At 37.0% G+C, this 23,673-nt stretch overlaps 1 protein-coding gene across 2 annotated transcripts in view; it reads right to left on the reverse strand.

Moving 5' to 3' along the window:
• Window positions 1-23,673, reverse strand: part of LOC131067989 (uncharacterized) — a 47,598-nt gene that overhangs the window by 16,369 nt on the left and 7,556 nt on the right. For both annotated transcript variants that reach the window (XM_058003173.1, XM_059207468.1), the window contains exon 2: window positions 17,334-17,511. In XM_058003173.1, coding sequence (XP_057859156.1) covers window positions 17,334-17,511 — 178 coding nt within the window. The remainder of the gene's footprint in view (window positions 1-17,333; window positions 17,512-23,673) is intronic.

A 23,673-nucleotide genomic window follows, 5' to 3' on the forward strand; every position in this document is an offset into this window, starting at 1 on the left:
GAATTCCAAATAATTACTTGGCATTAAGTGAGATATGTTCATACCAACTATGACCACTGCAGTGAGGGTCGAACCTTCTTTGACCTTAAGTTTTACGCAATATTCTATTTCTTGTTCGCTGCCCTTGGACTGAGTATTGATCCCTTATTAATATCTTATGGGAACGAAGGGTTGTATCCTTTGATTGGGAATGGACATACATTTCCCTAAATTATATCTCTTCCTTTATTCCTAATCGCATCCTTTAATAAGGATTAATTAATCCTTTAGTGATTACCTCTTTAGGACAAATTTGGTCTGCCACTAATATCTGTTTATTGTTTTATGAATTATTAATCCAATTTACCTTTCACATGGGTTGATTTAAATATTAAATACTATGATTGTTTATCAATGATGCTGGGACGGACAACTTAAGAAGTCTGTAATTTAATAAATGTGAGTTTTATTCATTTAATTAATTAATATAAAATTGGGGGGCATGACAAAGGTTAAAATGGAGGAAATACTAATAGAACAAGACCTATGAGTTACAATTTTTGTAAATAGACCTGTGTCTATGAAGCATGAAAGCTGGGTGAAGTTATATCGTAAAGATTGAAACCTATCTGGGCTTTTCTTGGCAAATTTAATGCTCCTGAATGTGTCTAGAGATCTCACTACTGAGAGTCCCTACAAGAAGTTGGGTAAACAAAACCAGGTTAAATCCTTGGTAATTATTATTTTGTAAGAATTGATGATGGGGATTCAGCTGCAGAGCATCTGAATCCATTCAATATCATTGTGACGTAGTTACAATCCATAGGCCTAAGATCAATGTATGACCATGTTGTCTTCTTCATCAAATTCGTGGAATAGCCTAGTAATAGCAATCATCAGTCTTACCACTAAGCTGAAACTTGTAAATGAAATAGTGATTGATTATTTACAAAGGAGTGGAAGACTTCTTAAATAGAGATTACAAACGATGTTTCTAAAACAAAAACAATCAAGAACGAAAGACATAACAGAAAGTTTCTAAATACTAACTAACAAACATGACCACTATAGCAAGATTAATTTAATACCCTCCCTTAATGATCATTCTTCTAACTACACCAAGTTTGTCCCGAAATCTTACAAATTTGTATGGACTCAAGGACTTGGCAATAATGTTTGCAGTCTGATCCTCAGTTGGAACATGCTGCAACATCATGGATCCATCTTCAACAAGCTGTCATATGAAGTGACAATGGAGCTCTACATGCTTTGTACACTCATGGAAGACTAGATTCTTAACAAGCTTTAGCAACCCTTGATTGTCAAAAAACAAGGGTGAAAGCCCTACTTGAGACATTTTAATGTAAAAAAGCATCCTCTGAAGCCATACTACCTCACATGCTTCTTTAACAGTTCCACGATACTCAGCTTATGTTGAGCAAAGAGCTACTAGCTGCTACTTCTTATTGGTCCATGTGACCAAAGAAACGGGACTCAGACTCGGCTCGGACTCGGCAAGGCCGACTCAAACTCGGACTCGGGACTCGGCTCCAGACTCGGGATAGTGAAAAACTCAAGAAATTTAGAGATTTTTAAAGATTTAAAACTTGTTTCAGGCACCCTTTATTGAATACACCTTAAAGACACAATAACATCATCAAACTCGGCTCATTTGATTACATACACAAGTATACATCAATCACATAAGCATAAATGCAAATTGTAGCTGAAGGAAATAACAAACATAGATATATAAATATTGTCAAATGTATACAATATTACAAAACTCATGGAATAAAAAATCCATGTCATCATATGATCATCATCAAATGTTTCATACAAATACCAAAGGTAAATACAACTGCAAGCCTATGGCTCAGAGGAGCCTGCACCCTCCGGCCCCGGCCCCCTGCGAAGGCGTCTAAGGTAGGTCCTAGATGATTCGATAGCCATAGCCACTCCCCGTGACACCATGCCATGCTCACCAGCATCAGGAACATCTGTGTCACTATCTGCCTCTGAATCTCCTGTCTGTGCTCGTGCTCTCCGCTCCTCTGCCATGGCTACAATCTCAGCCTCTATATCTACTTGGTCGATCCAATCAGTGTCAGACTCGGAGCTTAAATTTTCCCTACTTCTATCGACGCAGTTTCCCCCCATATTTTTCGACAGGGGTTTGGGGGCAGCGCCCCCAAGGTGGGGTCAAGGGGCATTGCCCCTTGCGAGGTCAAGGGGCAGCGCCCCTTGAGCGCTCCCTATTGCGATATAGGGTGGGGTCGAGGGGCAGTGCCCCATGAGGCCAAAAAAACTTATTATTTAATAAAGGTGTCGGGTGTTATTTTTCTATTGGCTGACATGTTGTAACCCTATTTTTTCTCATTCTCAGGCGAAGGTTGTAGTGAACAAAGATGATACCATTCATTTAAAAGAAACTTTTTAAAATGTATTTTTTTTGTCATTTTACTAACCCAGCCAATAGCCAAGTTTGGGGCTCGAGACTCTCTGAGTTTGGTGAGTTTGAGCCAAACTCGCCAACTCGGCGAGTATGGCGAGTTTGCTCGCCAGACTCGGACGAGTCCGAGTCCGAGTCCCAGAGACTCAGCGAGCATGACTCGGACTCAGACTCACCGAGTTTAGGCGAGTTCGGGCAAGTCCCGTTTCTATGCATGTGACTCACCCGTACCAAAATTGAAAACATATTCAGAAGTAGACTTCCTATTATCAATAGAACCTGCACAAATCTAAATATGTGAAACCAATCAATCAAGGATCTTTGCTTCCACTATACAGAATACCAAAGTCAAGTATCCCTTTCACATATCTCAGTACTCACTTTACTACAAACCAATGTTCAGCCTTAAGGGTAGTCATGAAACGAGAGATGTAACTCACAGCATAACTTAGATCAAGTCTAGTGGCTGTAAGATAGATGAGGTTGCCAACTAGATGCCTGAAAGCTGACTCATTAACCACTAGTGAGTCTGATTTAGCTGAAAGTTTCAGCCCCTTCTCCATAGAGGTAGACGAGATTTTGCAATTTGTCATCCTGAACTTGTCCAACAAACTCTTGGCATATTTAGACTGAGAAATGAAAACACTGCCACCTGTCTACCAAACTTCTACACCGAGACAATAATGCAAAAGGCCCAAATCTATCATATCAAACGCCTAACACAAATTAAATTTGATTTGCTCAAGCAAATGTGTCCCACTACCAGCAATGATGATATAATCCACATAGATGACAAGAAGAATGATGTCACTACCAATGTTCTTGACATATAAATTAGGATCTGAAGGACTCCTCTGAAAGAACTTTATCAAGTGTTCCATCAAACTTTGCACTAGACCTTGTACAGCCATTTGCAGCCAATGGGTTTCTTCCCTGGTGGAACATCCGAAAGAACCCAAGTATTGTTCTTCAAAAGACTGATGTTCAAATTCCATAGCCTTTTCCCATTCGGATTTACCTTTCACCTCGAAATAGTCCTAGGGCTCATAGATATTCTGAATAGTGGCCATAAGAGCAAAGCTCACAGTACTCTTCTTACTTTTGCCTCTGTATGATGTACCCTCGATAAGCTCACCATCCCAAACATCACCAATGAGCTTTTCCCACCAATTAGGCCATAGGGTAGAAGCATCTTCTTCCAAATTAGGACGATCATCATGACTTGGGCTGCTTGGAATGAAATCATCTGGATGCTGATCCAAGATGTCATGAGGAAAATCTGCTAGTATAGGTTTGTGCCTAGGAGATTCCACAAGTTTGGAATCATCAAAATCCCTCCCTTCAAGACAAGCTAATGGAAGCCTAACACCCAAATCTTTAGCCTGCAAAGGCTAATCTTCAAGACTCCTGACGAGAGAAGAAAGCTAAAAGGGCCCACCTTCTTCATCAAATACAACATCTCAAGATGAAATCCAATTTATGACATACACGTTCAAGAAGAAATCCAATCTCGGGAAGTTCATGGAAGAAGAATTCTAGTTCTGAACATGAAGGACATTCAAACTCCAAACATTCAAGCTTCAAGGCAACCTAGTTCTAGACCCCAATGATCCAAAGTTCAATTGCAAGTGAGAAGAAGAATTTACGTTGTCTTGAATTTCCTCCAAAAAATCCAAGATCAAAAGTCAGAAGGAAAAGACTCAATGAATGATAGTCGTCAACAAGGAAAAATATTCCAAAAAGGTAAATTCTGAAACCCAATACGTGGAAAGAAGAAAATGATCAAGGAAGGATAATTTCAGAAGAGTTGATCAGAGTTAGAACCTTGGTCCAGATGATGTGATTTGGGAATATACTCCATCACAATCAGTCAAAATGGAATATTCTTCACAATGAGTTACTGGGTCTACATGGCATCCAACATGTGAATATTCTTCGCAATGAGTTACTAGGTCTACATGGCATCCAAAATGTTGAGGTAGCACCCCATCACCTTCTCCGACCAATTAAATGTCTCCAAGTCGACGTGACCAGATTCAATGAACCCGACTTATCCAAGAGAGCTTCTAGAAGGTGCTGATAATATTTTATTATTGGTTTATATTCGGAAGGACAAGTGTCCCCAAGTGTAATTTTATCATTGGTCGACTTGGCCCCACTTTTCTGTGCCACAGAAGCTCTTTTTAGTAAAACCCTAATTAGTGTTCCATCTTGTAATCTCGGCCCTCAATTTCAAATCAATCTTGGTCGTTCATTTGTGGAAGAATCTCTATAAAAGGCCCATGCCTTCTCATTTGTAAATTATTAGATAGCTCATTAGAAATAGAGAGCTCTTGCTCCTTGGACTAGAAGTAGAGTAGGAGAAAGAGAAGAAATTGTAGTAAGACTTGGAGAAATAAAATTTGATTTCATTGAAGATATGGTGGATTCAAGTTTATTTCAACTTGTTGCATGGTGTTCCTTCGATTTCTCAAGTTGTTAGAAGTGCATTGACGTTAATGGAGAATGTGACAATGTTTGATGAATTTCAATGGTTCATACTTTTTGCACTTATATGATTTCTATTTGAAGTGTAAAGTTAGCCTGAGCCTTTTCTATATGGATGCTTAACTTCTATCATGGAATGTACATCGTTTGTTATGATGGTGTTCATTGTGATATGAAAACTCTTACAATAATCCTTGGAAGATTGCACCAGTTCTCATGGAATTGTTGTTGAGCATGGCAAAGGAGGACTTGGTTATTGAGAATTTGTCCATTGGAGCATGATCCATTACCCTCATTATCCCTAGGAGTAGATTAGAATTTCTTAACCTTTTCCCTTTTGTCCTTTTTTCAATTCCAATTAAGTTTGTTTGAGGAAGAAGCATCACAATCCTGCAATATCCGATGATGAAGTTCCAGCCATAGCATCAAGAGAAGTGAAGAACAACAAAAGCGTAAGTCCCCCTTGGATTACCAGCAAACATCATGCCAAATGAGCTATATCAATCATAAAGTCGCAAGTTCGCATAGGAACCTTGGAATCACTTTTATGAACTTTTACAATCTAAGCATAAAAAGTGATTTTGCTCAAGAGAGGATAAAGGGTCTTTGACATTTATATTCTGTGTTATTGTGGTCATAAAACACCCATCAACAGGTTGAAAATAAAAAATTTGAATCCTATCAAGAATGCATTGGTTGTTAGAGGTAGATCAAAGGAGGAGAAGCCAACAAGAAAAAAGAGAAGACCCAAATCTAAAGAGAGATCTAAGTCTCTTGGTAAATCCAATGCTGAATGTTGTGGAAATACAGCAAGTCAAACCACATAAAGGAGTGCAAGGAGAAGAAGAAGAAAAACGAAGAAGGATCAGATGAGGATTTAGATTCAAGAGCTTCTCAAGAAGACAATAGTGACATATTTGTTGCAGCCTTGACTATACATACATGTGAGGATGCATGGACGATCGACTCTAGAGCCTCCTTCCACATGGATCCACAATAAAAGTGATTTTATGATTATGAGAGCACTGATGGTGGAAAGGTTTAACTAGGTGGCAAAATATTCCTCAATATTCTCAAATGTAGCAAAGTCAAGATCAAATTCAACTATGGAAGGATTAATGACCTCTCAAGAGTTTTGCACATCCAGGTTTGGCAAGGAATCTATCATCTATCAATAAAATGAACAACAATGATGTGCAAGCAGTCTTTGGAAAATTAAAGCGTAAAATGGTTTGTGGAGCTATGGTGCTTGCTAGGGGAGTTCATGTTGGAACTCTATTTTGCCTTGAGGAGAAAACTTACATTCAATGTTACATTTCCAAATTTCAGGGGAATCTTTAGCAATAATGTGTGATTTTGACAGCTAGTTTTTAGCAGAAATCGGGGAGCTTCAACAACAAGATGGAACTTCCACAACAATGTCACTTTGCCAGCAAGATGGAGCTTTGGAAACACCCAAGAGATCTTCACAAATAGTTGTACATATTTGACAGCATGCTCCTACAATTGAGAGCCATAAGCATCCAGCTGAAAAGTTTGTTGTGGAATGAGTGCATGGGCCACATTGGTGAGAACAGTTTGGACCAAAAATTCTCAGTAGAAGCAGTTAGAACATCTTGTTATCCATTTAAAAGATTTCCAACATCAATTCTTGTTAACAAAATCTCCAAGGACTCCAAGGAGGTTTAGACAGATAAAAACCCTCACTTCAGCATATCAAAGTTTTTAGTTGTGAGGCATATGTGTACGTGCATAAGGAGTAGAGATCAAAGTTGGAATTCAAAGCAATAGTGTATCTTCATCAATTAAATAATGGAGTAAATAGATACAAGCTTTGGCATCTTGTGACCAGAAAGACAGTATACAATTGAAATATGATCTTTAGAGCGATTAGGTCTTTTCCTATACTAAAGCAACCAAATGATGATGTCAAGTCAATTGTGCAACTATAGCTAATGATCGAGGAGGTTAAGGCTACGCCAAAGATTTAGGTTGGTCCCAATGAGGAAGATGATACAGTGTGTTTTGAGAGCTCAAGGGAGGAAGAACCTCCCACCTCTACTTGTGATGAGGTTCACTTGATAAAGGAGGCAACCAAATAGGTATGGTCAATCTAATTTTAGATGTATAATTGCTTTGTCTAATAATATTGACAACCTAGAACTGTGAAGAAGGAAATGGAGATGAATGACAATGATCCTAGAGGATGGTCATAGATGAAGAGATGGTAATTCTAAAGAAGAACAGCACATGGGAGCTACTACAATTGCCTAAAGGAAGGAAACCTGTTGGTAGCACAAGGGTTTTCAAGAAAAAATTCAATTAGGAAAGCAAGGTAAACGAGAGCAACGAAAGTTGGTTGCCAAGGGTTACTCTAGGTAGATAGAATAGATTTTGGTGAGATTTTTTCTCCAATTGCAAAGCTTGATCCATTAGATTTATTTTATTTGTTGCTATTGCATTTGACTTTGAGGTTGATTAATTAGATGTGAAGATAGCTTTCTTGCATGGAAACCTTAAGGAAGGGAACTAAATGACATAGCTAATACCCTATGTGTAAAGTGTAGGGACAATTTTGTATGCAAGTTAGAAAAAAAAATAATGGCCTTGAACAATCTCATAGAATGTGATACTAGAATTTTGATTCATATGTTTTGAAGTTTGGATCTGGTAAATCCAAATCAGATAATCGTGCTAAATATAAGCAAGACAGTTATCATTTTGTATGTGGATGAAATGTTGCTTATCAATAATAGTAAGACTATGATAAAGTATTTGAAGTCAGACCTTTCATTATAGTTTGATAAGAAGAAAAATAATTTATTTTGGTGGTGGAGATTAGAAGAGATAGAGCTAATAGAAAATTTTGGTTGCCCAAAGAAGTGTATTGACTTTATTTTGAGATGTTTCAGCATGAAAGATTACAAACCAGTGAGTGCTCCTATTTTTGTGGGACCAAGCATTCAATTGAGCAGTGTCCTTCTACCCCTAGAGAGATGGAGGACAACTCATGTATCTTATGCTAGTGCAGCAAGAAGTGTGATGTCCCCTTTTTGTTGACATCAGATATTCAATGGGATTAGCCTATTACTGACCCTCGTAAGCTAATAAGATTGAATAGAGTCCTTTGAGGGATGCAACTTCTCCAGTGGTCAGAGTTTTGTAGGTTTGGCTTTCATTCGGCTTCATTTGGACTCTGTATGCATTACTTACTATTTATAGTAAGGCAGAGATGTTAGAGATGGACCCCTGCTATTTTTAGTAAAGGGGTATGGTCATATGCAGCTTCATCATGTCAGCTCCCAGTTCAGACGGCGTTCAAAAAGGATGAGTAATAATGGAGATATTAATGTTTATTTAGTTTAAATAAACATTAATGGTTTTGAGCTTATATTATTAAGTTATAATATAAACTTTATATTATAACTTAAGTGAGGGTCAAGGTATCATAAATTGGGGTTATTGGAATTAATTAATTAGACTCTCAAATCAAGGTAATTATTAAATGATAAACTGCATCTAATTTTATTATCATTTAATGAGCAAAGGAGAAATCGAACTTGTGAGGGAAATATATATATTGTCTTGAAGAACTCGAACCTCATTGTGAATTATGCATTTTGATACTTGAAAAATTTTGTGAGAAGAAGGAACCAGGGTTTCGACTTCAGCCGTTGGAGAGCGGAAATTCTTCAATTGTGCAACCATTTGAGGGAGTGTGATATCTCCTGAATTTGGACTTCAGGGAGGGTTTCATTCGAAAGCTCAGTTTGTATGAATTGGTAAAGTTTTGAAGGAATTTTCAGTGCCAAATAATTATCTACTTTTTGCGGATCAGATTCCAACCTTGGGCAAGGGAATTCAACGAATTCCATCAGCATTTGAGGAGTTATTTTAAATCAGTTACAGGCCGTACTGATGCAGGGCCGTACATGCACCTAGGGTTCGAATTAATACCTGCAGGCTGTCAAAAATTTCGGATTTGCTGCAGAAGGGGGCGCTAGGGTTTTTAGAAGATATACGCAACAATTGCTGGTCAATTTGCAGCACCTTCAGACTGGTGCGAATTAATTATGCTGGCTGGACCATAGCAGCAGGATTATAATTGCTGGTCAAATTCCAAGTTGTAGGGAGTTATCAAGCTCAGGTTTGATTGAAAAGTTTACATTAGCAAATATTGGGAAATAGAATATATATATATCTGCTGTATGTCAACCATTTGGTGTGATTTTGCTAAGTTGTACTGAATGATTGAATGCAAATAAGGGAATTGCTTGCTGTTCATATATTGTTGCATATTGACTTTCATGTTTTAATTGCTCTGGGAACCAATACTTACAAGAAACCCTTGGAAAGAACTATACTCTATTTATTTTGAAATCTTGCAAAACAAGGGGTTACAAAATTGAGAAACTAGGGTTTCTACAAGAAGCCTCATGTATGCTATGGTTTGCAAGGCATTGCCCAAGCAACAGAAGTCTTGAAATAGTTTACAGCCATTCATGGAAAGGATCATTGGGCCATAGTGAAGGGGGTCTTTAAATATCTTTGTGGTACTTCAGAGAAATCTATTTACTATCAAGGATCTTCAACAGCCATGTCACTGACAACACTATCTTCAATAGCACAAACTTCAAGAACAAGGAAATTCAATGGTAAGGGAATTTCTATCATATGTCGATGGATATAGAAGGAATTGTAGACTCAAATTGAGCAAAACATGTTGATAGAAGGAGATCTACCAGAGGCTATGTGTTTAGACTATTCAGTCGTGTAGTCAGTTGGATGAGTGATTGACGGTTGTGATCGCTATTTCCACTACAAAGACAAAAGTATACAGCAGCTACTCTGCCAAAAATGAGGTTGTCTGGTGTCAAAGGTTGAGTTTGGATGTTGGTTATTCAAGAAATGAAAATTAACTAAGTGGATCAAAGTGCCATTAACTTGGAAAAGAACCCTACATTTCATGCACAGAAAAAGCACCTTGAAATGCAATACAATTTTGTTTGTGACTTGGAGGCAATACAATTTTGCTTGTGACTTGGAGGCTGGAGGGTTATGCTCAAGAGAGTGTATACTTTCGTAAACACAGCAGATGCTTTGATAAAGAAGATAAGCACATAGAAGTTCAGATGGTGTAGTAGTTATCATTTGTTGGTCTTCCATTTTACTCTATTAAAGTAATATTGTAATATTCAACTTATACTGGTCATTTAAATCATTTAGTTAGCTTTTAGTAACTTTCTAGTATTTAGATTCTTTCTATTCTATCTTTAGTTCTAGATAATTTTTGTTATGGAAAGATCTTCTATAATTGCTTATACAAGGAGTATTCCTCCCCTTTGTTAATATAACAATCAATTATCATTTCATGGTATTAGAGCATAGATTTTTCATTTCATGGTATCAGTGCATAGGTTTTTTTTGACGCATTTTTTTGAATTTGTGGTCTTTACCTGGAAAATTTTAGAAGTTTTTTTGCCCGATTTTTTTTAAACACAATATTGTGGGTTCTATCTGTAGAATTGAGGTTTTTGATTGAAAGTTTTGATCAATCTTTCAAATAAAATTGAGGGTTCTATTTTTGGTGGACAATTTACCTGGAAATTTCATGGCAATTTCTACATATTTTTTTGATCGATTTTTTTAAAAATAAAAATTGTGGGATTTGTATTATCCATAAACCGCAGATTCTTCACTGTGTGAAATCTCGCCGACTAGAGATTTTAGATATTTTTATTAAAGTCGTGGCTATTTTTTTCCCGCTCAGGTCGTGGCCTTCATTGCCTGCACGCCTTAGTCGAAGGTTCTTCTCATTGCAAATCACAACTGGATGTCAAAGGTTTTGCTCGCGTCAAGGATTTTTGCAAGAAATAGTGCTGTTTTGAAGGGTTTTTTGGTGCCGAATCAACCTATTTCCTCTTTTACTTTGTTGTCTACATGAAAGGGTTTGGCCCTAGTTACTTCTGCCCGCAAAGATCAGCAATTTTTGTCCACCTAGGATTTCTAGGGCGAATTGAGTTTTTTGCACAATTTTTTACAAAAAGTGGGTGTTGTTTTTCTCCAAAGCAATGGGAGGGTTTTTGACCTGGTATTTGACAATTTTTTCACAAAATCGTGTTTTATGCACCTTTGGTTTCAAGGGCACATAGGAGTTTTTGCAAATTTTCTGATTTTTTTATCAGACCTGCATTTTCTTCAGCAAGTGTTTTTGGATGATTTTTTTTAAAAACCAAATCATGGGTTTCAATTTTATATCAAACAAAAATCATAGATATTTGAGAAGCTAAGTTTTATCTCATTTTTCATGTCTCTAGATAGCAAAAGGGATGGCTTCATTACCCAACATCATCTGGAAGGCACTTAGAGATTCAACGGCAAGAATTACAATACTTGGAAACAAAGGATGCTCACCATTTTTTTAAACCGGTGCCTAGATCAGATTGTTCATAGTAATTCTGTAAATCCCAAAATAGCAAACAAACACTAGGACTAGTTTGATGAGCGTAACCATGAAGCAATTATCATTTGTTGGTCTTCCATTTTACTCTTACAAGGTATACAAGTGAGAGAATGTTAATATTAAGTTTCATACACCTTACTAATTAAGGTATACAAGGTGTTGCAAGTGCTCCTCCCATGTCTTACTGCATATGAGAATATCATCAAAGAAAATCAACACAAATTTCCTCAGTGGCTTCCTGAAGACCTGGTTCATGCAACTCTGAAAAGTAGCAAGAGCGTTGATTAGCCCAAATGGCATAACCAAAAACTCGAAATGGCCGTAGTGGCATCTGAAATTTGTTTTCTCTATATCTTCTGCTCTCATCCTGATTTGGTGATACCTAGATCTCAAATCTATTTTCGAGAAAAAAAAAGCTTCGTGCAACTCATCAATCAGCTCATCTATGTTAGGGTTTAGGCAGATCCAGAGCAAATACAAATTAACAATTATATGCAGATTCGAATACACAAAAGATGAAGAGAAACACAACACAAAATAACACAGAGATTTAATGTGGTTCACCCAAGATGGGCTACATCCACAGAACATAGACATCCAATCTTTTCTTATTATCCAATAAATCAGTACAACACCATTACAATGTCTTATGCATTCCAGCGGCTTTTAACATGCAATTTTAGGGCAACATACAAAGTCGGCTAACAAAGAATAACCCATCCCTAAAGGAATATTCTCGTAATCTTTTCCTCGTACTCATATTCTCGTACTTGTACACGTATTCTCGTACTCATACACATATTATCCTCGTACCTATGACTGAAACAATGAGAGGAGATAGGAAGACTTCAAGTGGACATCTGGAGCTCAAAGAAGCTTTAAATTGTTGAAACAAAAAGTGACAAAACAACCAGTGTTAGCTTTGCCCGATTTTAACAAAGTATTTCAAGTTGATTGTGATGCTAGTGGAAATGCAATAGGAGTAGGGTTGAATCAGGAAGGAAGACAACTTCTATTGTTCTCGAGGGCCTTTCTTTGTGAAGAACTATTACACCATTCATCTTTCTCCATGCTACTCTAATATCAACACAAGTTATGGAACTTGAACCAAGATATGTCTATGTTTTTATTTCAAAAAGTGGGTTCTCCCAATGGACAAACCTTTTTGCATCCATTCAAAAAGTGAATCACCCACAACTCAATGTAAAAACTGGAAATTAGTTTCTTGTTTCGACCATTCATGTTGGCCTAATTCTAAACAATTGTGTTTTGAATGCTTCATTTTTTATTCCTAGTTAGAGTCAACATTTCCAAATTGTTTCTTGTTCATTGTTGGTATAAAAATTCTCACATACTCAAAACAAAAGATAGCAACTAAAGAAACCTTTTCTTTAGCTTGTGGCTCTAATATATTTGCTTCCTCATTTGTCCAAAAAGAGTTTGTTGAGATACCCTCAACACCTTCAAATTTTGTGACACAAAACTTCCAAATTTGGCTAGTTAAAATGTCTTTCTCAAATGCATATTCATCCTCAATGCTCTTCTAAAAATCAATCAATGGCTCACAATGTGAAAGTTTGAAAGATAGTGCATGATTTGGTGCATCTTCCTTCAATTTGAACCAAAGAAACGGGAATCGCCATGAATCGCCTAAACTCGGCAAGTCCGAGTCCGAGTCATGCTCGCCAAGTCTCTGGGACTCGGACTCAAACTCACCGAGTTGGCGAGTTTGGCTCAAACTCGCCAAACTCGGCAAGTCCCAAGCCCCAAACTCAGCAAGTCCCAAGCTAAGTAAAATGACAAAAAAAACACATTTTAAAAAGTTTTTTTAAAATGAATGGTCTCGTCTTTGTTCACTACAACCTCCGCCTGAGAATGAGAAAAATTAGGGTTACAACATGTCAGCGAATAGAAAAATAACACCCGACACCTTTATTAAATAATAAGTTTTTTGGCCTCGCGAGCCGCTGCCCCTCGACCCCACCCTATATCGCGACAGGAAGCACGCAAGGGGCGCTGCCCCCAAACCCCCATCGAAAAATATGGGGGGAAACTGCATCATTAGAAGTAGGGAAAATTTAACCTCCGAGTCTGACACTGATTGGATTGACCAAGTAAATATAGAGGCTGAGATTGTAGCCATGGCAGAGGAGGAGCGGAGAGCACGAGCACAAACAGGAGATTCAAAGGCAAATAGTGACACGGATGTTCCTGATGTTGGTGAGCATGGCATGGTGTCACAGGGAGCAGTTATGGCTGTCAAATCATCCAGGACCTACCTTAGACGCCTTCGCAGGGGGCCGGGGCCTGAGGGTGCTGCCGTGCAGGCTCCTCTGAGCCATAGGCTTGTAGTTGTATTTACCTTTGGTATTTGTATGAAACATTTGATGATGATCATATGATGACATGGATTTTTTATCCCATGAGTTTTGTAATATTGTATACATTTGACAATATTTATATATCTATGTTTGTTATTTCCTTCAACTACAATTTGCGTTTATGCTTATGTGATTGATGTATACTTGTGTATGTAATCAAATGAGCCGAGTTTGATGATGTTATTGTGTTTTTAAGGTGAATTCAATAAAGGGTGCCTGAAACAAGTTTTAAATCTTTAAAAATCTCTAAATTTCTTGAGTTTTTCACTTTCCCGAGTCCAGCCGAGTCTGACGCCAAGTCCCGAGTCCGAGTCCGATTCGGCCTTGCCGAGTCCGAGTCCCATTTCTTTGATTTGAACTCTTCCCATTCAACAAGTGTAACCCTTCTTGTCTATCTTCATTGATATTTTGGTGATACATGTGTAATGTCCCCACTTTGAATAAGAATTTAATAGTAAATAATAATAATAATAAAATTCAAAATTCAAAAGAATAAAAATAAAAATAAAAATTAAATTAAATTAAATATAATTAAAATTTAATTAAGTTAATGAATGGTCAAAAGACATGGGATGAAAAGTTGTGACTCCCTCAAATGTGAGATATAAAAGGGAAAAGAGAACGTCATTTGGGAGGGGAATGATTTGGGAATCAGAAGTGCAGATCTGACTGTGAAAGGTTGTGTCCCTTTCAAAGGGCAGAAATAATGAAGAATTGCACTCTTTCAAAGGGTGCTAATGGTGAAAGGGTATGTCTCTTGCCAAAGGGCATACATGATGAAGAGGTGTAACCTCTCCCTCTCATTGACAGATATAAAGGAACAGAACCAGATGGATCAGTAATAGATATTGGACATATATACGAAAAGATAACTGTAATTATTGGAAGTAATTAATCACAGAAACACCCATCGTGGAAGTTCCCAGACCTCCACAAAAGTGGTAAGTTGCATTTAGGCCATAAGGAAGGGTCACAGGTATGAGCCATGACACTGAATATTCACAGCATTAACATTAAGATAATAAAGTAATTAAATTCACAGTATTAAGATAATAATTTTAATTAAATTCACAGTATTACCGTATGATTGTATGTTTACAGCATTATGATGATATCTTTAATCACATTTACAGTATCACTGTATGTTCACAGCATTATAATAATAACTCTAGTCTGTAACAGAATTGAATATATGTATATATTGCTGTTTGCTTACAACTATGGAATAAATGGATAATACATTAGATGTATATTTGAGTACCATTAAGAAATGTGAGGATAGTGTTTCAACTCTATCTTGAGGAGAGCACTGGAGAAGGTAACCAGTGGCAACGAGGGGCTGTCATGTGGTCAGAGACCCATGGAGTCAAGGAGCCAGTTAAAATCTCCCTGCCAGTCTTCCCAAAACAGAGAAGATATTTGAGTGTTTGAAAGTATTATGGTTTAGAGGGGAAGCATAGGGAGACTACCCATCTAGCAAGGGGGTTCAAAGCAACCAGCCCTTGGATTTGGTAGACCAACAGGCCCTTGCTCTCCCTTTTTGCCTATGATACTTTTTCTCTATCTGCATGTTAGTACTGATAGTTTAGGCCAACCTATAATATGCATATGCTTGTAGGTATTGTGTGTACATCCTTGTGATTGCAGGGTTATCCATAATCAAGATATCGGTTGCAGGCTTAAGGTATGATCTGACTTATGTTATGAGTCTTCCATTTATTGTAAATCATCCATAATAATCAATTAATGCTAGTCAATGATTAATACGGAATTATATTCTCAGATTTAATCAGAAATGTCTCCTTAAAATAGAATTGATAGATACTATAAACATATTAAACAGAATTATTACTGTTAATCCCTGATTGGGGACATTACAACATGCCATCATTAGAAACGAATAAAACATCTTCTCCTACCAAAGAATTTTTATCTTCGACTTGCTTTTTAGGTTCCTCTTGTTCTTGCTCATTGGTATGTTCATTTTCTTGTGGCTATAACTTTAGCCCACCTTCTTCGAGTATACTATCTTCTTGTGATTTTGATACTGATTCAGACTTCATTTCTTCTATCTAAATTGATTCTTTTGAGTCTTGCTCCTCAATCTCCTCCTTAGTCATTTTCCTTATGTATTCATATAGGCCTCTTTTGTCAAGATAATGGTTCTCGAGTGCCTCCAAGTACTCATCAAAGGAAACACAACCTTTGAAATCATTTAGCAACCTTTGATGTTGGTCAAAGATTTTGGGGGCCTCTAGATTGTATCTTTCTTTGTCCTTCTGTATTTTCATAAATAAGTCTTGAACAAAATCCATGTCCTCTTCTTTTTGTAAGAATCTTTGCTGACACATTATATTGGGCCTCTATAGATTCTTTCATCTCTATCTTCCTTTTAGACTTTCAAGTCTCTATGACTAGAATGCATCCAACACGTTAGCTTTACAGGTTGGCAGGATCACAGCTCTAATACCATTTGTAATGTCTCCTAAAATTCCCTTATTTTCTTAAAAATTAATAAACCCCAACTCATACTACTAATTGCACAATTAATTAGAAGTATGAAATCAACCTAGAGATTGTAGCTTAAAAGTTTATCATATAATTCAGATTTTATTTTTAAAATGTATCTCAAAATATTGAACTTATCCTTTTATCTCTGTTGTAAATCTTCCTTTAATCTGCAGTGATCTTTATTTATTTAAATGTCTTAGAATCTGGCTGAATCAAAGGTTTCTGTCCACTAACTCAACAATGGAAATTAAGGATTTTTCGTCCTTTATTTTCTGCCATGAGAGGTTTCATCCTCAGGTTAATTCAACCATAATTCAAGCTCCACAAGGAGTAAAATCAAATAATAATAAAAAATGTCTCACTTCTTATGGTACACAACGAGTAAAATAAAATAATAAAAAAAATTTCCACATGCCCCTTGACTTTGGATAAAATTAAACTTCAATTTAATATTTTACATATATTTTAATTTATTATTATTATAATCTCATTTGGAAAAGGGGGCATTACAACTCATTAGTCATTACTTATTGTTAATCAAATTTAAATGTATTAATCATAATTGATTTAGGTCTTCATCCATTTCAGATGGTCTAAAAGGGCCTAAAATCCCAGCAAAGTCATCTAACTATATTTAAAGACATATTTTTCTTCAACTAACTATATTCACAGTAGAAAGTAAAATGATTCGTCTTTTAAGCACTATGGTGAGATTTAGCCTTGAACTTCAGAATGTCACTTTGGTATCTAAAATGGAGAAACTCATCCAATTTGAAGACAGGAGTGAATGAAGACATCCTTCAGCAGTTCGTTTCAGTGCTCCATCATGCATGCTAATCAAAAAGTTGTAACCTAACATATTTGACTATCTATATAGTTGTACCCTAACCAATATTGTGGGTATCCTTAGCTCACAAAAATCTAATCCAAACATAAAATCGATCATTATTGTTTGCCTGTTAATTGAAATCTGGGCAATGGCTTATAGGCCAACCATTCAAAATTACAAATTTAAACACTTTAAATCAATTCAAAACTGTAATATAATTTAGTTACTTACCAGGAAGACCCCGGAGAATGACAACAAATCGATCAGGGCGATTTATACGACCTGGTTCCTTAAAGATATGAATAGCATCAACCACTTTTGGTCTGTCATCTTGAGTCGGTTTGGGTGGAAATCGTTGTGCCGGATCTCCAAACTGTTTGAATGGGATGTGATGCACCGCCTGAGATCCCTGCAGATTACATAGGCAACCAAAAGTAAATAGTAATACAAAAGGCATAAATAAGATGCTGGTATCCGTATTTAAATATTATCTAAAATCATATTAATGCTCATCATATACTGAATTTATCATACCCACAGAACTTTAAATTAAAAGTTATTTAAAATTCCATTAAGACATAGATACCAATCCAATGTAATCAACAACAAAATTCAGCGTACACAGACTGTTGATGGTGTTTTTACGCAATATGCAACACAGAATAAAATACTAAGTATTTTGTCCTCTCTTGAACAGAGACTCCCAAATGCTAAGCTTTGTGATCAAGTGGGACGACTCCAAGGTTCTCGAATGTCAAGTCTTGACGTGCTCTTGGATAGACTCAGTTGTATATGATGATATTGCTGGGATCACAAGGTGGACTTACGTTGAATTCTTGAATGCTTGAATGATGCTGGAATGTGGGATTAACTTGATTTTAAAAAAAGGAAAAAGGATAAGGGTTTAGAACGCTATCCTAACTCTAAGAATGTAAGAACAAAGAACGATCTTTGGTGGAATTCAACTAAGTCTTACGTCAACATGCTATGAACATCTCCACAAGGTTAGTGCAATCTCCTAAGGATAGCTTTATGATTTTCAAATCATCACCACAAGCATAGACACCATCAAGTTGATGCATATCAATGAAGGAATGATAATTGGAGTTAAGCTTTAGTTGAATGATTCCAATTGACTACGCAAGGCACTTTACCATTGGCAGGGTGTTAGTAGTATGGACATACGAATTTCACCATTGATCATACACAAAGTCTTCCATTCATCTTAACAACATGAAAATCAAATGAGAAGTAGAGACCATGCAAATTGTTGGATCAACACATAGAATTCACCATGTCTTCAATGAAGTTTACATGCCTTTTACAACAATGTCTTGGCAACAATCTTTGCCTTCTCTTCCTACTCTAACTATTTGCTATTTGCTATTATCTACTCTTGAATTGCTACTATAGACTATTCGCTATTAACTTTTACAAATGAAGAAGTGGAGCCTTATATAGAGCTCGTATTACAATTCAGTGGCTCCGATTGATTCACAATCAATGGCCAAGATCGAAAGATATAAACCCTAATTAAGGTTTGTTAAACCCATTGCAAAGCATTTAATGCTTGACCAATGATAAAATTACATTTGACAAGATACATGTCCTTTAAAAATTCAACCAATGGATGATGGCGGTAGGTACATTGAACTTCGTGTCCATGTGGTAGTTATCTTCTTTATAGGATGAGTCAGGCTCATTGAATCTGGATACCTTCTCATGAAATAATGTGATTGGATGAATGATGACTAGGGGCCACCTCAACTTCGACCTTGTAATTCATCACAAGTTGTAATTGAATGAACGAGGCATATCTCTTGATACATGTCCAAGCTCCTAATGTGATGATGACTTTTTTCAAGTCGATCCTCTAACTTTAATTAACTCTTCTGAAACTATCTTTTGTCTTGATCTTGTGAATTTTTGAGCTCCCATCTGGCTATACTGGCAATGATTCTTGGATTTCCAAAGGAAATTTCAAGATTGGGAAAATTTCCATCCTTGAGTGCTTGATGTTGAAAGTTGCTCTCTTGATGTTGCTTTTGCTGTAGACCTTGTCTTACCTATGCTTGATCTTCATCATGCCTTGGAGTGCATTGATCCTACTTCTCCTTGTGTGTTCTTTGTGAAATCCTTTCCTTCAAGCAGCTTCCTTGTATCCTTCTAAGACTTGAAGTGTTGCAATGAATCATCACGCTGATCACGTCCTTGGTCCCTGTCTTTGCTTAAGACGGATTTCGTTCTAGTCTAGGATGCCTTGTTCTAACCTAGGACAGACTTTTTCTAGTCTAGACCACCTTTTGATGAGAGTTTGTCATGCTCCAGCCATCCTTTACCAGCATTAGAATAAGGTCTGATATAACAGAATTAATCTGTCTCAGACCTGCAAAACCAATTCGAAATGGGCTGGTAATCAATTGTTTGGACAAAATTATCCTTTCTTGAGGGCTCTCTAATGTCCAGTGGAGATTGCTGTATGCAAACAAAGGTGAATTCGTTGGAATGCAAGGCACCGAAATGTCTCCAACTTAGGATATCGCTGTGGCTTATATCGCCATCTAGCAATCTCACTATTGCCGCCTCCAATATCAAGTTCTCTGATCAAAAGGTTGCCAATTCGCTGTGAACAAGGTAGGTTCGCTGTAGTGGATATGTGATCGATCATGAATTATTGGTGGTAGAACTTGCTGTCATCAAAATTACAAAGTCGACACCCTACAGTAAATTCGCCTTGCTTCTAATTGCTGTCCAAATGAGATCACTGGCCTTCAAGATCAGAATCGCTGGTCAGAATGACTATCGCCTGAGATAAGATGAATCGCTGTTAGTGATAATAATCAAACAAAATCACCCATCTCAAAGTCACATCGTTCTCTCTTATTAGCCAGTTCACTGATAAGGTTGAATTGCTGATGATCAATCCAAGAGTTGAATTGCAGGCGTAAAAGCAATGTCGACTATAAACTGAACAAATGAAATGATCAATTTCACCTTATAATCGCCCAGGGGAGTTGATACTTCATCACATCGCTTGGCATATTCTATAAAATGAACAGTATTTAAAATGATGAACATATTGACTGCTGTCATTCAATACCATATAATCGCCATTCTCATCTTTTAAATAAAATTTTGCATTGCAAATTGATGGTGCCTTTCCAATCTCAAACCATGCCTCCCATTAAATGCATACAAGCCATTATATTGAATGCATTACAATTAACCACCAAAAAGTCTTCGAGTTTTGTAACTTTATTACATGAAATCATTTAGTTCTTTTGCCTTTAATTAATTGCATCGTGTGTTGTTCAAGGCTTAGCCACCTTTCCATCATCTCAAATCGAATTGGGCTTGCTAAGCGAGGTTGCTTTATTCATAACTCATTGCGATCAAAGAACGGGTTGTTCCAAGCAATGACAAGGTGTTGGGAGCAATGACAGGGGGGTGTCGAGAGCAATGACAGCCTAGATCATTTTCATGCCTTAGTCAAATTTTTTATTTTTCAATTTTGACGGTGATCAAAGATAAATCGTAGGCTGAGTTTATACTTCTTAACCCAAAGGAAGCGCTGATGTCAGTTTAGTCTCTATGCTGAAGTGGCATTATGAATGCCTTAGAAACATTTTGCTCTCTTCTCTAAAGTTGGTGGGGCCCAAACAATGCCATACACACTCCCTATAAACATTTTCAATTTCTAGGTTCAAAATTTGGTGGGGTCCAGCATGTAAAGTGGCATTGTTAATGTCTTTTAAAAAACTTTTAAAAACCTTCAGCTTAGAATTTGTGGGCCCCAAACATGCTACGTAGGTGGAAAGGGAGAACCAAAGGTGATATGGTGAAAAAGTGGGGGAGCCGGTAGAAAGGGAATAGTCTTGAGGTGATGTCGTGGCAAGGAGGGAGTGAAGGGATGCAGTAAGGAAAAGCCATGAGGTAGGAAAAGGATACAGAGGGGGTATGATAGGTGCGGTGGGCAGTTATAAGGAGATAGAAAGGGGTTGGATGTAGGGTGTAGGGAGTATAAGGGGTACTGAAGGAAGTTGGGATATGTTGGGAGTAAAGGGAGTTGATTGTGGGTAGTATAAGGGTAGGCTAGGGTGGGATGGTGGTTAGGAACTTAGGATAGGTAAGCTTAGGAGAATAAAGGGTGTTAGGTGAGGTGAGGTTAGATGATGTATGGAGTGGTATTTGTGAGAGATATAAGATAGGATGATGGTGGGAGGTATAAAGGGTAATGCCGGAGTTAGGATAGCATAGGGGTAGAGGGTAGGGTGATAAGGGAGTAAGGGTAAGGAAAATGGTATGAGGGTGTGAGATATGGATAGGTAGTTATAAGATAGGTAGGAAGTGAAGGCGAGAGGAAGTTAAGGGAAGGTAGGGTGGATGTAGCTAGGAAGTGGGGAGGGTTAAGATAAAGGGAGGTAGGTTGTGGGGGTGAAGGTAGTGAAGATGATGAATGGTAGGAAATGGTAAGTGGGAGGTAGTAAGGAGTTGAAGGTGGGGAATGAAGGTTAGAGGAAGATAGGTTAAGGGATGGAGAGGTTTAGGGAATGGAAGAAATGAAGGGAAGAAAATGGAAATGAGGGGAGATGGAAGGGAATGGAAGTGGAAGGTGAGAGTGGATGGTGTGAGACGGCAATGGGAAGTGATCAGGTTTGGGCACCCATTGGCAATGCTGGGAGAGGCCGGTCGGCAGCTTGGTTGGGCAAAGGAGGTGCTGTTCTTAACTTCATCCTGAAGAGAGAGACTTATCCTGACTACATCTTAGCCACCTGGGGTACTACACTTCTTCAAGCAAAGGCTAACTGCAAGAGACTCGAAAACTAACTAAGAAAGCAAAAAAACGGTGGGGTCCCCATTTGCAATGAGGCAATGTGTGAAAACGTCACAACACAGACCTCTATGAATTTAAAAACATTCAAATCTACAACGCAGGTACATATATAGATACCAAAATGGAAGCGCACCAAATGCATAAATTGACCTTAGGTCCAATCATCTTTAAAGTTCAAAGACATTTTAATTGAATAAAGATATAAATCAACCTTTACTTGTCAGCTCATTCATAAACATGGGCAGCCTGACACAATGCAGGAATTCATAATTTCTTAAGAACACAAAGTTTTAAAATTTGATCTTAAAAGCTATTTGCTTAAAAGAAGAACAACATTACATTTAAAATGAAAGATTTTGAGATTTGCACAGGTAATAATAATATCGCATTTCCTATATAATTTTGTAATAGTTCTTATTCCAACTTTTCAACTCTCCTTCAAGACCTTTCTTAAGGGATTAAGTAGACCAAAGGTATGATTACCTAACAAGATAATTGTATAAACTTATCACCTTCAAACTATATTTTCGCCCAACAACTAGTATAGACATGCCACTAAAAGGAATAAACTTGGCGAAAAAAAAAAGTTTTTATGAACAAGCCAGAAATTTACTGTCATTTACTTTACATGTAGATCCTTTTTTAGACAAATCCTACGCTAAACAATTTATTTTTTGCTTGAAAACACTAAATATTACTAGTACCAGCACAGTCTGTCAAAAATTCTAACTGAGTCTAAAATGCTAAACAATTTATTTTCTGCCAGATGTAGAAGTGCTAGCTTAATTAATATTCCTTAAAACTAAGAGAGTATATTTACTAGACTTAATTTGTATAGGCCATTATTTTCAATTAATATGCAAGCACAATTTTATGTTCCTATTTTGCAACTGTTGAAATTTACTACATCATCTACTTTACATGTAGATCCCTTTTATTTTTTTCAACAAAACCTATGCTAAACAATTTATTATTTGCTTGAAAACACTAAATATTACTAGCACCAGCATAGTTCGTCAAACATTCTAACTGAGAGTGCCAGATGTACATGCGCTTGCTTAATATTCCTTAAAATTGAGAAGTATATTTACTAGCCTTAACTCATAAGCCCACTATTTTCAATTAATATGCAAGCGCAATTTAGAACTCCTATTTTGCAACTCCTGTGTTGAAAATAGTCAGGTAAGAAATCATCATTTTGATTATTCCTACAGAAATAACCAACAAACCAACTCATTTGCAACAATTTTAACTCCATTGCGTAAATTAGGCTGTTGCAGGATAGTTAGAAATTCAACTATTCAAGCCTCAAGGCATACAGCTACAAGCCGAATTCGAAATGTCCCACACATTAAACTGTCTGGAAAGGAGCTGTCTGATTCATTGAACTAATAACTTTCAATTAATTTACTGCATGTAGCACTGGTAGCACCTCAAAGATTCTCCTGAAGAAGATATGTCTGATGCATTGTTATTAATTGTTATATACTGATTTTGAGACGTACTGCTTGTAGCACTTCCAAGATTCTCTATTTGCCCCATTGTTATATACTGATTTTGAGACTTACTGCTTGTAGCACTTCCAAGATTCTCTATTTGCCCACCTTCACCTTGATGCTAATTTAGATCATAGAGCAACCTGACATTAAGATGCTCAATGTATGCTCTAAATGTGCACTGCATATTTACATATAATAGATATACATATATGTATGTATATATGTACATTATACATAT

Source organism: Cryptomeria japonica, chromosome 6 (assembly GCF_030272615.1).
Source record: "Cryptomeria japonica chromosome 6, Sugi_1.0, whole genome shotgun sequence".
In the NCBI taxonomy this organism is placed as follows: domain Eukaryota; kingdom Viridiplantae; phylum Streptophyta; class Pinopsida; order Cupressales; family Cupressaceae; genus Cryptomeria; species Cryptomeria japonica.